The 14610-nt window shown below is 40.9% G+C and overlaps 1 protein-coding gene across 2 annotated transcripts in view; it reads left to right on the top strand.

The window, feature by feature from the left end:
* Positions 1 to 300: 300 nt before the first annotated feature.
* Positions 301 to 14610, top strand: part of RELN (reelin) — a 475458-nt gene continuing 461148 nt past the window's right edge. For both annotated transcript variants that reach the window (XM_040644349.1, XM_040644350.1), the window contains exon 1: positions 301 to 526. In XM_040644349.1, the coding sequence (XP_040500283.1) occupies positions 301 to 526 (226 nt within the window). The remainder of the gene's footprint in view (positions 527 to 14610) is intronic.

The raw sequence follows: 14610 nt of genomic DNA, 5'->3' as shown, positions 1-14610 counted from the left end.
CGCTTTCCCAGGCCTGGCCGAGGGGCGTCGCGCAGAGGCGGCGGCGGCAGCGGCGGCGCACGGAGGCGGCGGCCGACGCGCTCTCGGCGTCCGCATCCCGGGTCCCGCTCTCCCGCGGCCCAAAGAAACTTTGCGAGCCGCGGTCTCCCGCGGAACTCCCCGGCGGGGCTCCGCTCCCGAGCCCGCTCTGCTCCCGTCCGCCGCCTTCTCGCCTTCCCTCCTCGTGGCTCCTCCGTCCCGGTGCCTCCCAAACTGAATGAGCGAGCGGCGCTCGGTGCGCGCGGCGGCGGCGGCGGCGGCATGGAGCGCAGTTGCTGGGCCCCGCGGACTTTCCTCCTGGCGCTGTTGCTGGGGACGACGCTGAGGGCGCGCGCGGCGGTGGGCTATTACCCCCGCTTCTCGCCCTTCTTTTTCCTGTGCACCCACCACGGGGAGCTGGAAGGGGATGGGGAGCAGGGCGAGGTGCTCATTTCCCTGCACATTGCGGGCAACCCCACCTACTACGTACCGGGACAAGAATACCATGGTAGGTACCACAGCCGCTCGGCGCTCGCCGCCCGGCCCGGTGCGCTCGCGAGCGCAGCTTTTTATCCCTTTCCTTCCTCCAAGGGGCCATTTAAACGAGAGCCAAGAGAACCCTTCCCTCAACCTTGCGCTCTGTGGAGGGACGGAGAACAAAGTTAGTGAGTGAGGCTCGAGTCGCGAGTTGGGATTTATTCGCCACACAGCACACGCTCCCCTCACGCATCTCCTCGTAATGAGCCGGTTCTTGTGGGAAACGCCTGAGAATTGGGGGTTGGCGTCTTTCCCTCCTCGCTCCTCGTCCTTGCCGCTGACACGTTTAGTGGATCCGCGCGTCTTGTTTCCCTAACCCCGGCGCTCAGATTCCAGACCTTTGTCCTGCTCCCAGTTCCTCTTGAAGGGAGCCGGGTGGCGTTGGGACTGGCGCTGGGCTTTGCGGACGGGCTGGTGGCAGATTGACGCGCCCCGGTCCCCGGCCTCCCCGCGCCGTCCCCTGCCCGCTGCAAAGTTCCCGCTGCTCACCAGCCAGGGGTCCCCCATTTCATCCAGTGTCAAACGGCCCTCCAGAAATGGAGCGGCGGCTTCCAGCTCCGTCTATGCTTTATGAAATGTCCCTTAAAATGTCCCTAATAGATGGGTTTTTTTAAAAAAAATTCCTCTTTTAACGTGCTGCTTGTTTTTAAAGTGATCTCTGTGGTGTTTATTGATGACTTTGTCTTTTATCTGCACAGCTTTTATTTTCAGGTAAGGGCTGGAAGCCCCTTATAATTTAAAGGTGCCTTTTAAAAAAGATCAGTATGGAGTCTTTCATCAAAATTAAACGTTGCTGAGGAAGTAAAATATAGCTCCAAGAAATAGAATTTTATATGGTGTGTGTATTTTGACTGTTTTAAGCTAGTAAATTGAGTATGTGGGGGAGATAAGATATTGTCTATTTTCTGTTATTTCCTCTGGCACTTCTGGCTATTTCACTTCCCTGGTGCTTCTAAGGTGTGACAGGCACTATTTGATTAAAATTTCAAGGCAAAAATACTTACACCCAACCAAATAGAAACTATTGCCTAGTAAGCTCGTATTATAGTTTTGATGTCTTGTAGGCTAACAATTATTGACATAGCAGGAGATAATCCACCCAGCAGCTGGCATTTCAGATAAACATGTGTGTAGAAATGATGGGAGTCCTTAAGTTTTCTATTTTTTGAAAAACACCTTCGTGTCTGCTTTAAAATGTTTTACGTTAATAGTGCTTTCTCCAGAGGTTTAAAAGAGTGCTTTTACAACTTTCTTGTGGCATGGTGGCAGCCTTGTCTGTAAAGCAGGAGTCTAATTCGGTGGAATTTTAGACTTTGAAAAATTAATTTTCTGCAACTAGTCCCTTCTTTAATAAAGTGTTTCCCTCACTCCCTTCCCAAGAACGTTCTGGTGTTTTTTCTGAGGTCCCGAGAATCTTTAAGTGGAAAGACCAGCCAGTTTGATGGCAACCTAGACCTAAACCAAAGACTGATTGAGTCTGTCACTTGGTATGACCCTTAGCAAAGGTGCTTGCCTGACATTAGTTCTAAGTGAGAGTGGTAGGTAAGTGAGCCAAAGCTGGGCTTTGATTGTTAGGTTGTGATGGAAGACCATGTGGTAATACAAAGCCCTGTTACTGTATTTTTTTTTCCTTCTGCTTTCCACGTTCTTTGTGAGGTGCTAGCACAGAAAACTTATAAATACTAAAATATGACATAGCCTTTGCTTTTGCTATAAAGCTAACAAATATAAGTCAAAGACTGACCATAATCACATCCCTAAGTCTGAAAAAGAATGAATGATAGAGAGTCAGAAAAAAGTGTCATATTTCAAGTTGGACATTGTGCGGGAAGCCTCAATTCCTACCTCTTTTCTGCCATCAGAATAGTAGAGAAATTTTATTATGTGACTTTAAGAAAGTCAAATTATTATAAACTTTGAGAACTGTTCATGTCATATTTTAATTTCCTGTTACCTGTTATCAAATACTTAGATTTTGAAATTGCCTCCTTGAAACAGGACTTCAGTAAGAGTTTTTCCCTGTAAAATGTGCTACAGGTTGAAGAATTGTCTAAAAATGAAGTGATGCTTACATGTGTCTCTTTTTCTTTTAGACTTCCAAAAATTGTTAAAATTATATAGCATCTTTAGGAATTGAACTGATACTAGGAAAACTTAACCTAATATACATTTCTGGTTGGCTTATTTTATATGAGACCAAAATAGAAGGTCATTCAGCCAAAAAAAATTTTTTTTAAAGATTTTATTTATTTATTCGACAGAGATAGAGACAGCCAGCAGAGAGGGAACACAAGCAGGGGGAGTGGGAAAGGAAGAAGCAGACTCATAGCGGAGGAGCCTGATGTGGGGCTCAAACCCATAATGCCGGGATCACGCCCTGAGCCAAAGGCAGACGCTTAACTGCTGTGCCACCCAGGCGCCCCTCAGCCAAAAATTTTTAAAGCTCAGAAATCTGTAAAATATTAGCTTGAGATTTTATTTCTAACCTTCTCAATCTTTGAAGGTAGCAATTATGTCAGGATAAATCCGTCTTATCTATGATTTACATTGAACTCATCCTTTGGAGGAATGGTGTTTGGGTACAGCTGGTGGTTGTCACTTTTTTACCTAAGAGAATGCATTGAGATAGAAGTGGTATGTACAAGGGCCCCTAACACAGAACATTACTGTAGATCAGACTATGTCAGCTGCCCCCTGGGACTTGTGCTGTGTGACAGAGCTCAGAATGTGAAATGGAGAGGCAAATGTCAGAAGAGTATAAAAGTGGTTCAAAATTATGGGTCTCTGTATGTGTCATCCTTATTTAAAGATTTTATTGAAAATCTTTTGGGGCGCCTGAATGGCTCAGTCGGTTAAGTGTCTGCCTTCGGCTCAGGTCATGATCCCGGGGTCCTAGGATGGAGCCCAGGAGTCAGGCTCCCTGCTCAGTGGGGAGTCTGCTACTCCCTCTCCCTCTGCCCCCTCCCCCACTACTGCTCAAGCACACTCTCTCTCGCTTCTCTCATAAATAAGTAAAATCTTAAAAAGAAAATCTTTTCAAAAACAAAAATATAATACCAAAGAATCTGAATCTTGCATGTCCAACAGAGTTGTCATATATTTCCAACATTAAGTAGTGTATCTATGTATTTGCAATTTTGGCCACTCTAAATACAGTACATGGTTACTTCTCCTAGTTTTCATCTCTTAATTAAAGGTTGTCACTCAGTACCTCTGTTTTCATCTTCTTACATCATTCACTCATTCATTCATTAGTGAGATAGAAAGTTGGGGGGAGGGAGAGAGAGAATCTTAAGCAGTTTCTATTACCGGTGCGGAGCCCGAGGGAGGGCTCAATCTCAAAACCCTGAGATCCTGACTTGAGCCGAAATCAAGAATTGGATGCTTAACTGACTGAGTGCTCCATCTTCTTACATCTTTTAAATTCTGTTGTCTATGACTTTCTTGAGATGGCATCATTAGTCACAGTGAACTATGGTGTCCTTGCATGAGTATACCACATTGCAGAAACTCAGCAAAAAGAGGTCTTACATACATCATAGTGAATTGGAAAGGTCTCAGGATTAGAACTTTTTTTTTTTTTTTTTTAAGAATTTACTGTTTTTGCACTAATCCCAAGATACGGTCAATTTCCACAACATGATTTCCAGGACCAACCCTGAATTTTTTTGTAGAAGGCTGCGAATAATGGGAAGATAGGAAGTGAAGACCTAGCTGGCCTAGCCAGGTGGCCATTTCTCTTTCCCAGCCATGCCTGGCAATTCACTGCTCCTTCTCCTGGGGACCAGGGCAGTATTGTGAAACATGCAAAGGTCGAGTTGATGTCTGTACCTTTCCCTTCCCATGATAATCCCTCTTCCTCCCCTTTACCCTCAGGTATCTACCTATCCTTTTTTGTTTACAGGCTCCTCTTCCAACTGATTTGTAGAGAGTGTGACTCATCAATATTAAATTCTCCCACAGTCTTAATTTTAATGGTAGAAAGATGTTTTTCCCGTTATTGTTTAGAAGAATTTTAAGCATCACCAAGCAGGCAGATAATACATTTTGGGATAGAAAGACTTTTAGAAACCCTTGAAATCATGTAATAAGAACCTACCTAGTCACAAGATTGGCTTTACTCAGTCACCATCAGTGAGGAGAGGTCAGACATTAGGAAAAACATCTATGAAAGCCAAGCATAGGTAAATGAGTCTGTGGAAAGTGCCTGAGCTTCGATAGACAATTTATCTGAATCCAGAAATAGATTAGAATCCCTATTATTAAGGGCATGTAAGGTGGGGGAAGTGATCCCTTATAGTGAAAAAATGTTCTACAATATTGATTGAGGGGGAAAAAAATTCTGTCTTAAGCAGAACTGAGTTAGTGATATGGTATAATGCTTTAAAAGGGGGATTGATTGTATTTTGTAAATGCAGTAGCAGTAGCAGGTAGTTCTTGCATGCTATGTTTCCATTCTGTTATTTATTTAATCATTTTATGGGGTGACTGGGGAAATCAATTCCTACTGCTAAAACTGAGCATTTACCTAAAAAAAGATGTGATTGGAGGAAGAGCACTTTGTCGTAACAATTGCCAATATTACTATTATAAATACATGTATTCTGGAATCAACTGGTTGCTATTTAAAAATCACTGTTCAAAGGCAGTGCGATGTAATGACCTTTCAAATACAGGAATGATATGTGTCAGACATAATTTTTGGTAATATACTCCAAATAAAATTCCTTTCAAAGGAATGATATTATCATTTGAATTAATGTAATCTCATGTTGCTAAGGTAACTGTATTGTTTGATCAGGTATGTGGTTATTTGTCCTTTACCTGTCTCAGATTCCAGAATCAGCACATTTAAACTCTTAGGATCATTTGTCAAATGCAATTTATAAGTGAACTGCAGCGGTGTCCTACTTGTATGTGACTGTGAAGATTGACCATTTTAAAGCATTTTGCTCTACTTGTTATATATTTCATCTCACTGTACGGTTTATTTCAAACATGTTTTACTGATGTGGTTCAGATTGTTTCTTAAGTCACATAAATCTTGCTTTAATATATATTCCCCATGTGAGGTTCAATTCCAACCATAAATTTTAAAAAATCAGGTCTTAGGCTCATAATTGAAAACATCGCATTTAGGCAGATATTCTTACTTCGTTCACAGTACTACATTACTAGAAATTATTTGATTAGAGTATTTCCTTCCAATTTTTATGAACCTTTATTTTAAACTATTATTTTATTTTCATTAAAAATATTAAAGAATAAAATAAAGTTGCATAATTGTAATCATATATTTTTGACAGACTATCTTATTCCCATATTTTTTTTCTTTTCACCTTTAAAAAGTAGGTGATAGGTATTGAAACAAGATTTTAAAGTCCACACTATTGACTTCGAAATTTTTTCATAAATGCCTTGGTGGCTCAGTCAGTAGAGTGTCCAACTCATGATTTCAGGTCTTAAAAAAAAGAAATTTTTTCATAAATTAGTTCATTCAAAAGAATAGATCTGAAAGCCATCTTTGATTTATTTTTTCCCTCTCTGGAATTGATCACCTTACTAGAATGGCCTGGAATCTTACATTATCAATTACTTAGAACGTGTTGCATGTTAAGCCATAGTTGTTCTTTTGATTACTTCAAATGACACTTACTATGTCTTTAATGTTAATAGGTGATTGCTGATGCATTGAACCCTTAGTATTTCAAATAGCCTTTACATTTGAAAAGCATAAGTAAATCAAGTAGCCAGTACTTTTTGAGGATTGGCATTTTAAAAATTGTATATATTCTCATGCAAAATATAAAGTTCTTAAAAAATTTTAAGTTCTTTATGTAATATAGAAATAGCAAAAATAGATGGCCCTACACTCTTGTCAGGAAGAGAAGGAAGGTGGAATGCATTCAGTTAGAATGGCAGGTTCGCCATGAACAACAAAGAGAAAGGATGTAGGCTTTGTCTGAGTAATGACATAACACAGAAAAAAAGGGAAATTCATTTATCTAACTATTTTGGTTTCAAGAAACATTTGGGTGATTAATCCACCCCACCAATTTTAGAGTCAGTTATTAAATAACCAAACTATATAATTTCAGTCTTACTGAACTTAAGCAAAACAGTATTAAAAACACATTTCCAGAAATTGGAATTGAGTTTTCAAATATGAACGTTTCATAATGACTGTCCAGATACAGGAATGCTGTATTTTTTTTTTTTTAAAGATTTTATTTATTTATTTGACAGAGAGAGACAGCCAGCGAGAGAGGGAACACAAGCAGGGGGAGTGGGAGAGGAAGAAGCAGGCTCATAGCGGAGGAGCCTGATGTGGGGCTCGATCCCATAACGCCGGGATTACGCCCTGAGCCGAAGGCAGACGCTTAACCGCTGTGCCACCCAGGCGCCCCAGGAATGCTGTATTTTTTAAAAAAGTGATTCTTGGCTGTCGGGTAATTCCCCATGAGGTAATTCCCCATGAGGATCTTACTTTGGTTTCAGTTGTATGGATCAGAGAGTAATTTTTGCCAGGCTATCTGTCCTGCCCATGTCATTGAAGGCAAGAGAGCCTCCAAAGGATTGAATGCTATGCCTATGGGTTAACCAATTATTTCTAAGGTGTGCTTCGCTAAAACTGCACATATTTTTTCCTTCTTTATTCAATCCCACGTCGGAATCAATATAGCAACAGATGTAGGGATGTGCGGAAGGATCAGTATAAATGTACAGATGTTGATGTGTGGCTTAAGGCAGCTCTAATCACTCAAAAAACAAGGTGATGGTAATTAGGTAGCTTTGGGATGCCACAAAGAAATAGTCATAGGAACTCTGACGTTCCAAAATAAGTGCTAAAACCCAGCTTATCTTTTGATACTAAATTATCTTTCCTTAGAGAAATAAGACTTTATTTGGAAAACAGAATAAATTAAATTTTGTTGATTAAAGAAGTCTTCGCAACTGGAGAAGCACTCATGAGTGTTTGCCATTGATGTATGCAAGTGCCCACATACTGAGTGACGTGGAGGCATGACCATAGTTGACCAGCCAGCGCTACACTCACCTCAGAATCAATTTTCTCTGCCTTTCCTGCTCTGCCTGCTCTTCTTCCCTCTGTATCTCATCTTCTCTCTAGCCTTGGACCCTTTCTTCCTCCTCCTGAATTTTCTCATTGTCTTTCCTCCTCTTCTCCCTTCCACCCTGTCACAGGTCCTTGCTTTCCCTCTCCTCTTCCTTCCCTTTTCCTGCTTTACAACTCCCTTCTCTTGTTCTTTCTCCTCTTTCTCTCTTTCCTTCTTCCCTTCAGATTTTCTGTCACCATCTCTATTTTTCTCTCCATTGACTGTAACGTGAAAAATATCGGTAGATTTATAGCAATTATTGTACTCATTGGATGTTTGCAATCATAGAAGTGGATGAGTAGGCTTTTGTATTATTCTCTTAAAAACTTAATGTTATGTTTCTGTGACATGCACTTGCCCTTTTAAAAAATTATGGATTAATTACTCCTCAAAGAAAACGGGCCTTTCCTCCTACACTGTAAAATTTCTCGGAAGAACTTTCAAGCCTATGGCTGTTGAATTCTGAGTCGGCCACTTTCCCCACTGTCACTTAATTTGGTGGGACTACAGATTCTGAAGTTTGTGCACAGAAGTACCCAGAGGTACACATTAGGGGGGGGTTACAGAAATTGGAAAATGGTGTACTAAATTAGCTTGAATCTAAAAGACAGCTCAATCTGGAGACGTCTGAATGCTTGAGTGCAAAGAATCTCTTCTAGTAAACTGATGAAGGACTTTTTCTCTCATCACCTCAGTCACCTCAAGTCGTCTCATTTACTTGCTGGTCTGTACTAAGGCTCACAACTGCAGTTGCCCAGGTACGAAATAGTGATGCAGTCTTTTCTGGTTGCTGGCACTTAACAGATAGGTCAGAAAGGGGGGTGGGGGCCTTGGTATAAAGCAAACACTAGATTGGAGATGGGTTGCTCTGGGGTAAGTACCATAGTCTTTCTCGAGCAAGATCTATTTTATTGTTTTGTGCCATTGTCTGTTCCAGCTCAGAACTTCAAAGATGTCTTGGCTGAGAGTTCAGAGTTATTACACTAAAAAGGGCAGTCCTGGGGAGGCACAGGCATGTATGTAGTGGCGGGAGTTCAAGCTTTGGCAGCAGAGAGACCCACGTATATATCCTTTCTCTGCCACTTAATTAGTTGTGTGCCTTCAGCAAGTTACCTCTCCTCTCTAAGTCCCAATTTTCTGATTCTAACTTAGAAATAATAATATTCATATTTCAGGGTTGCAATCATCAAATGAGGTTATGCTTATAAAGCACCTGGCACACAATAGGTGCTTATTAGATAGTAGCTGTTATCGTCTGGTACCATCACCCAACGTTAGATAAGGATATTTGAAGCACTGTTTATACAGCTATGAGCCATTTCCCCATGCATGTCCGTTTTGTGCCCTGTCATTATGTGGCATATTTCAAGAGAAATTTCAAATTTAGTTATTGAGGAGAATCATAAAAATTTAAAAAAATCAACTCATCACCCAATATGTATGATCAGAAAGTGTTTCCCAGCCAAAATACATATATGACTTGCCTAGAATTAAGAGTTTTAAGTATGGTTCTAGTCCAACCAAAACTTTTATTAACTTAGCCCATTCCTAATGCAAACCTTCCTATTCCTAAATGGAGTATTTTTCTTTATTTGATGGTCATAATAAGAACCAAACTGTGTATTTAAGTGTAGTCTGGGAAAGATGCCAAGATAAGTAAATATTGACATCAGTTTAATATATTTTGTCAAATCCTATAATATATATGTCTACAACCCATGTGAAATAATTTTAAAATACAAAACTATTTCAGCCAAACTAGAACTGAGAGAGATTGGTTTTGATAATGAACCCAGAGTTCACCAGGTCTTCAGGGACTAATTGAGGAAACTTAGATCCACAAGCGGCTAGGTGGTGAAGTGGAAGGTCAGTTCGTTTACAATAAAAAATGTGCTTGTCCGTATAAAGGCTTTGGCTGTCCACTGCATTCTGTCTGTCCACTGGAGCAAAGTTTCTATGGGTAGGCAAGTGACTATTAGCAGGTTGTTTGGGAGCATGGAGTTAGATGATCACAATGGCTGATTCCAGCATCTAGGAAAGCTTGTCCAGCCAACTCATGTCAGCTGGTCTGGTTGACCTCTTCTTTCCTAGACAGTAGTGGAGGAAGATTGTCCTGTTCCTAGACTCCAGAATGCCTCATCATGTCATACATTGCTTGTTGTCTAGTCATTACTGAAACTCCCTTTCTTACTGATTTTGTTGAGAACAACTATGTGTCTGGTTAAAAATACTCACCTCCAAGGCTCCCTTGCAATATAATTTAGTAAGATGAAGTGGAAGTCTACTGAGTGGGATCTTTAGAAAGGTTATTGGCAAAATTGATAAAGATGATTTTTAAAAAGACTCCACAAATACTTGGGTTTTGCTCTACTCTTACCCATGTCTTCTAGCCACGGTGTGGTACAGCCATCTTGTGACCTTGAGGGTGATGGTCACATGGTAAGAGTGAACCAGGAATTTAGAAGGAGCCTTGATCTTTGTTTTTTATTTTTTACTTTTTATTTTTAGAGAGAGAGAGCGTGTGCACGTGCACACACACACACGTTGCGGGGAAAGGTAGTGGGAGAGGAGGGAAAGAATCTTAAGCAGGCTCCACACCCAGCACCCACTGTGGAGCCCAACTTGGGGCTCGATCTGACAACCCTGAGATCATTACCTGAGCCAAAGTCAAGAATCAGACGCTTAACCCACTGAGACACCCAGGTGCCCCAAGAAGGAGCCTTTGTCTTTATTTGTACCTTTGACTAGCTGTACCAGCCCTGGAATACCTCTTCTGGATTTCTTGTATTTTAAGAAAAATTAGTCAGGTTCCTATTATGTGCAGGTGAATATAGTCTTAATTATTTTAAATCCCCAGATGACCCAGTTTACATTCTCTTTTAGATCCATCACAATTCTTGTATCAAGTTTTGAATTGCTCTGGTCCTCCCATGGAATTGCTTTTGGCACTTTGGTGGAACTAGGGTATTTCCTAAGACAGTTTTAATAATACATTTTATTTTTTTAATTTTTAAGATTTTGTCTATTTGTCAGAGAGAGAGACCACAAGCGGGGGCGGGGGGCAGCAAGAAGAGGGAGAAGCAGGCTCCCCGCTGAGCAAGGAGCCTGGTGTGGGACTCGATCCCAGGACCCAGGGATCACGACCTGAGCTGAAGGCAGATGCTTAACCAACTGAGACACCCAGGCGCCCCTTGATAATACATTTAAAAAATATCCCTCAAGGTGTGCTACTTCTGTAGGTAGCAAAGCTAGTGCATTTTATGTTAACTTTTTAGTAATGCTTTGAGAAAGTAACCTGTCCCTGACCTTCAGTTTTTGAAGTTTCTTATAACTGACAGTTTGTGCTAGTTTCCTTCACCAAACTGTTTCCTGACTCTTCTTTCTCTCCAAAATGCAGCATCACCATATATAAATCCTGTTGACATTTAAAATACCTAGATGTGTGACATGGTTGTGAATGTGAGCTCTGCCCTAACCTTAACCTTGCTTGTTATGTCTGGCTCAGCCTCTAGGACCAAATCCAACATTGTCATTTCTCTTGCTTGCTGTGTATTGACAGAGGAAACAGGCCTTTCAGTCTTACCTTTAGGAACATGTCATCTTTTCGTGTAGGCCACCTTTGTTATGGATGTTGAAATATCCTATGATCATAGTTCCAGTTCTTTTCTAACTTCCTTTTCTCACATAAACACTTCCTGCATTCTTATACTGCAAAAAAAAATATGTTTAGTGTTTGTGATGGAGGAATATATAGAAATTAGTGGGCTTTAGTCTCTTTTAGAAAAAGTGGGTTCACATTCCCATTCTAAGCACTATCAAAAAATAAAAAGGCAACTCAAGGGATTAGAAATAAATTAATAGCAACAATATTAATAGCAAACTCTAAAGTAGGACTTACTGTGTGCTAGGCACTGATCTAAAATCTTTACACGTATTAATCATGTAATTTTCACATCAACTTTATGAGGTAGGTACTCTTATCTTCCTTTTATGGATATAGAAACTGAGTCCTAGAGAGGTTAAGTGTTTTGCCCAAGATTTCAGGGCTATGAGGCAGGAGTGCTCAATCTGTCTTGCTTTGGAATCCATGCTTCTAGCTGGTATGCATTTATTTGTAGAAGTGACACTTATTTCAGGAAAGGGATAATAAGAAGAAATAATAAAAGACACGTTAAAGAGAAAACAAAGAACAGTAAAAGCCAATTTTGTTATTCAAAATAAAGATTGCGAACTTAAGCCAGAAAGATGATATCCATGCCAAACTAAGTCAGAACTTCAATCCTAAATATTCATTGTCTGAGACCTTATTATCCTCCACATAAAGCAGAAAGCAAAGATACCATTTAGTATACTATTGACCTGAAAGAGTTAACCTGCCTTCAAAGTATGACAGCCAGTAAAAATATAAACAAGTGATTTGCAGATTTTGTTCACATTTATTTTTAACCTTTTGATGAGTGTAATTTCTGTTAAGATTTTGAAGTAAATAGGAAGTTTGTTCTCTCATAGAAGTTTGTTCACTAATAGAATTTAAGTAGAACCGGAATAGAAGAGGAATACAAGGGGAGAATTTTAAACTGAGGCAGAGAGACATTTCAAAAAATTTTCACTGAAGGTCATGTATTTGTAATATATTTCTTCCTTCAGGAAATTCCTTTACGTGTTATCAGTCTGCAGGTGCAGCCTGTGAAATTGAGGGATGTGGCACAGTCTGAGTCCTGGTGACAACCCAGAGCTCTCTGTAGTGTCTGACCTGCTCACTAGCCACAGGTCTGCTCCCACGGGGTTATTGACACCAATGACATAATGTTTGTTTTGCACGTGGCTTTGTAGGTTCTTTTTCATACTTGGATCCGATCTTTAAAAACCACGTTCTGTTGAGCTCGTTTGAATAAGAAAAAAAGAGCAACTGCCAAGGATCCTCTTCTGCCCTTGTCCTCAAATAATTCACCTCCTGCCACAGAGGGCAGAGGTCAGCCTTAGGCTGTGGCAGCCAGGCGAATGTGACACATGAGGGATGGCAAGGGCGTCAGTGTTGAGTGCTGAGAAGAAGGGGCTACCCTGGCCTCGTACTTACGTTAGTAACGCCCATATTTCCTGATTTGTCACCATCATAGTTTATCTCAAGGTTTGCGGTGGAAACTAAATCAGAGGGTGGAGGACAGATTCGAGGGAGAGCTTCCCGTTTGGAACCCACCGAGGTTCTCAGACAGCCTGAAGGGAGGCCCATGCTTTTCCTAAGAGAGAAAAATTGGACTCCTTGGACTCTAATGAAAGGACAGTGGCTTTTATAAAGATATTACCCCAAAAATATAGAGAAGGTCCACATCTAGATGTTTCCTTTTCTCAGGTGGGACAGATCAGATCGTTTCTCCTTTGAGCCTTCCCTGGGGAGTTGTGTCAAGTTGAGGCTCTGCTGGGCAAGTCCGTGAGCCTCAGGTGTGGGCTAGGAAGCTGTAAGACTGCTTTCCCTGGTGATCTGCCCTGATGAGGGCATTAAACCTTTCAGAATATTTCTCTCAAACACAAATAGCTTATGTCAGCCTTTTAACAGAAACTGTGAGGCAGACACTGCAATTCCAAATAAATTGTGAAACATTTTAAACATATAGAAAACTACAATCAATGAAAATTCAAAATTGGTATCACTAATGAGTACCCAAGGGATACCTATCTATATTCATTGAAGTAAAATGTAAACGCTGTGGAGATCAAGCTCTTCACAATTATTAAAATAATATCCACTGGCTTGACCTGAATTGCTGAATGATTTTTGCTTGTTTAAATAAGTTTGTCCTGTCCCCACTATACCAGTTGTTCCCAAGCATGAAAACCATGGAAGCCCTGCAGAGTAGGAAAAGAAGAGGAAATCTGGCACGAGGCACGTGCTTGGTTGCCATCCTGATGAAACAGCTATTAAAAAAAAACAAACAACCACTACTTTGATTAAAGACCAATAAATGTTTCCAATGAGTAAAAAGAATGTTTCTCCTTAGAAATGTTTTTCAGTGAAAGAAACATTTACAATCAGAATTTAAGAGTGGTTATTAGAATATTACCAACTAAAAGAATTTCTTAAGCTTTTACTTTGCCAGTATAAAAATGGCCTCTAGACCTTCATTTTTACTGATGTTGGAAAATGGATCTGACTTGAAAATTGATGAGTTTTATTAGCTACCACAGAGTTTTGAGAGTGGTGGGTATACTGGGGTACTCTGGTTTCCAGCCACAGAAACCAACTCTGGATAACTTGGGCTAAAGTAATTTATTAATAGACGGTGGTTTAACGGGGTACCTGGGTGGCTCAGTCGGTTAAGCGTCTGCCTTTGGCTCAGGTCCTGATCCTAGGGTCCTGGGATTGAGTCCCGGGAGTCCAATGTCAGGCTCCCTGGTCAGCGGGGAGTCTGCTTCTCCCTCTCCCCTTGCTCCTCCCCCCTGCTCATGCTCTCTCCCTCTCTGTCAAATAAATAAAATCTTAAAAAAAATAAAGAAGGTGGGTTAACTCACAGAATGGAAGGAAAATCCAAATGCTAGAAATGATAGTATATTCAGGAGGAAGGAGGGTCAATTGCTAAAGGAATCGAGATGGTAAGAATCGTGATTTTCTGGCTTTTCTGGTTATTTATGGCTTTTTTCTGATTTTGAGGCTTTTTCGGCCCCACGGTTAGGATGAATCCTCTTCAACTCCTCTCTTTTCTTGTGTCACTGAATTCTGATTCCTGGGACTGCAAGTCTCGTTGGTCTACCTGGGGTCTGGCCATTGCACTTAGATGGCTGTTGAATGGGAGTGGGTGTGGGTCAGGCAAAACAACAGGTAACTGCTGCCGTCTGTATTCAGTATATATGTGTAAGAAAAAAAGATGTAGAATGACCCCTGGGATAGTAACTGTTAACGTTTATAACACAGGCCAAGTGGAGAAGCAGTGTTCTCTGGGGTGCC

Source organism: Ursus maritimus, unplaced genomic scaffold (genome assembly GCF_017311325.1).
Source record: "Ursus maritimus isolate PB19 unplaced genomic scaffold, ASM1731132v1 scaffold_3, whole genome shotgun sequence".
NCBI classification, from domain to species: Eukaryota; Metazoa; Chordata; class Mammalia; order Carnivora; family Ursidae; genus Ursus; species Ursus maritimus.
Note: the sequence above shows the minus strand (reverse complement) of the source record. Positions and strands in the feature narration are given on the sequence as shown.